This window comes from Alligator sinensis, unplaced genomic scaffold, assembly GCF_000455745.1.
Source record: "Alligator sinensis unplaced genomic scaffold, ASM45574v1 scaffold1352_1, whole genome shotgun sequence".
In the NCBI taxonomy this organism is placed as follows: Eukaryota; Metazoa; Chordata; order Crocodylia; family Alligatoridae; genus Alligator; species Alligator sinensis.
In genome coordinates, this window is record NW_005843148.1 from 267,411 (window position 1) to 269,930 (window position 2,520).

A 2,520-nucleotide genomic window follows, 5' to 3' on the forward strand; every position below is an offset into this window, starting at 1 on the left:
CACCGCCGTGTCCGTGAGCGTCACGGAGCCGTGCCTCCTGCCCCTGCCGCCGCCCAGCGCAGGGCCGGCTCCAGGCGCACAAGGCGAGGGCAGAGGACGCTTTTCGGGGCAGCGCACGTGCGGAGCCAGCCCCTCCGGCGGGAGCAGCCCCAGCGCCTCCTCGGCGGCCAGAAGAGATCCTGCCCTTGCGCCCGCTGCATGCGAAGGGGCAGAGCAGCAGCTTTCTGCATCCAGTGCCGGGCGTGGAGGGGCCCAGGCCGTCCGACTGTCCTCCGCAGGGTCCGTCTCCAGGAGGAAGAGAAGCAGGTTGTTCCTAGTAGCCAAGACCGGCTGCCCCAGCACAGCCGAAGCTCTGCACCAGGCCTTGGGCTGGCCCGGCTCTGGTGCACCAAGGTAGACGCGGCCTGCCCCCGCGAGACGGGGTGGCAGGGAGACCGCAAAGGCACACCCGAAGGAGAAGCAAGGCTGGGAGACAGGAGAAAAAAAGTGGGTTTTGTAGAAAAGAGAGCTTGTCCTCGCCTTTGACAGGAACTTGGGTGACTCTGGAGAAGCGCAGCTTTGCACGCAAGAGATGAGGACAAGGCCGCGTGGTACAGATTCCACCATGCAGACGGGATGACCCACAAGAGAGGAGTTCCCAACCTGCAGGGATCTCATGGGGAAGGCAGGGCCCGAAGGTCAAGTTACCGGTCTGTAAGCTCAGACTGATAAAGAGCCAGCATCATCGGCTCTCCACGCCAGAACGACACGAAGCCTTGACAAGACACGCCTGCTTCCCGGCTCCTGAGCACTTCCTCCGTGCAAGAGGCGGCAAGGCTGGATCTGCAGTCAGCTACTGCTGGTGCTGGTATCAGCACTGGGGAAGGGACCCAGCACGGTTGCCAATACCATTGGGATCCCCCATGTCCTGCAGCCTGGAGCCGACAAGGAACAGGACCCAAGCTCTGAACTGGCACATAAGAAGAGGCTGAGAAAGTTTGAGAAATTTTCTAGGCTTTTATCCCCTGGAAACAGACAAAAGCATTTTAAAGAGGGTATCAGGAGAAGTACTTTTTTTTATTTTGGTTGAATAGGCCAGTGGAGAACAAATGTCAGATGCACACATTCACAGGTGTTTGCGCAAGTTGATCAGGATTTCACTGTTGTGTTGTAGCAGCACAAATGTTTCCAAGAAGTTACAGACCACAGCTGAAGACGAGAGGTTTCACAACAGTCTGAGTTCACAAGACACTGGGTAAGGGGGGCGTGGAAGAAGAGGTTACTGAAAAAAGATTGCCAGTTTTCTCTCTCACCTTGTGCCTCCAAGAGTCCGTTCCTGTTTAGTGGCCTGGCTAGTGAGATGCACCAACAAATTCTTGCCTTTGCTCTTTTTAGCATTCAAAATGAGAAATTTCTGGGGTTTTTATATTTAAGTCTGAAACTGAATTCTCAGCATCTTCCTGTTGCGAGATGCCATCACGAACAGAAGGAAGGGTAGAAGGGACATTAGCAGCATGGATCTAAGGAAGAAAATCACGAAGGATATTCTTATCTTGAGGCACGGAGCATCATTTCCCCAATCCCAGTTCATTTTCCCATGGTTCACAAGGAGAACCTGCTTCTCACTGGCCAAAAGCATGGTGTTTGTTTTAAATCAGTACCTCATCTGCAAACAGACATTCAGCCACATGAGTTCCTGGGTACTTTAACACCTGCATCTTCCAGATGAGCTGTGGCAAAGAGTGGAGGTTCCAAGATGTTTCCTTAAAGCTTAAAAAACATGTTTTGTACTGATTTTCATCTATGAGAAAAGCCACTTGTGGTGACACTATTGGGACAGTACTGAAACGCAATGTGAGTTTGTGAGAGAGAACAGTCATCTTTTAAACACATGAAACAGAACAGAAAGACAAAACCCAACTCTCTAAAATTAGTAATGACAAGATCCCCAGGGGGGAAAAAAGAAAATGTACATCTCTATTGCATTTTGCTGTCATCCTGTTCATCACGTTCCATTTACACTGAAGCTAACCAGGTCCATTATAAAAAAAACACAAAGTAACTGTTAAATAAATAGATGCTGATGTTAGATGGAATTTCAGGGGGTGTTATAACTCATCGTTGGTCTTGCTCTCTCCTCCAGCTTCTTGCTTCTGTGTTTTCCCAGGTTCTGCAAAACAAAGAAAGAACAAATAGAGTCAGTCAGCCAGCCATGCAAATACACTTTTACTAGACACACGGCAGATGTGACTTGAACATTTCTGTACTAAAATTAAACTAAGTCAGCAAACTCTCAACCTGCAGGGTGCCCACTCTTGGGCAGTAGGAACTAGACGTAAATATCGGAAGGTGGCAATTACACACCAAAGGCAATTTCTAGCACCCTTAGGTACATAACATGCTATGCAGGATTATACTGCATAGGTTAAAAACCTTTCTTTAACGAACATGATTACAAGCAATCCCTTTATGAAGCCTTCACAGAAGTTTAACTTTTTACTATTTATGGAATTTGCTTGATGTCCGCATTTTATTCAGCAG

At 49.2% G+C, this 2,520-nt stretch overlaps 1 protein-coding gene across 1 annotated transcript in view; it reads right to left on the reverse strand.

The window, feature by feature from the left end:
- Positions 1 to 48: 48 nt before the first annotated feature.
- The window catches only part of HYOU1 (hypoxia up-regulated 1), a 23,895-nt gene continuing 21,423 nt past the window's right edge, over positions 49 to 2,520 (reverse strand). Inside the window, exon 24 of the mRNA XM_025194031.1 lies at positions 49 to 2,149. Coding sequence (XP_025049816.1) covers positions 2,088 to 2,149 — 62 coding nt within the window. The 3' untranslated portion in view covers positions 49 to 2,087. The remainder of the gene's footprint in view (positions 2,150 to 2,520) is intronic.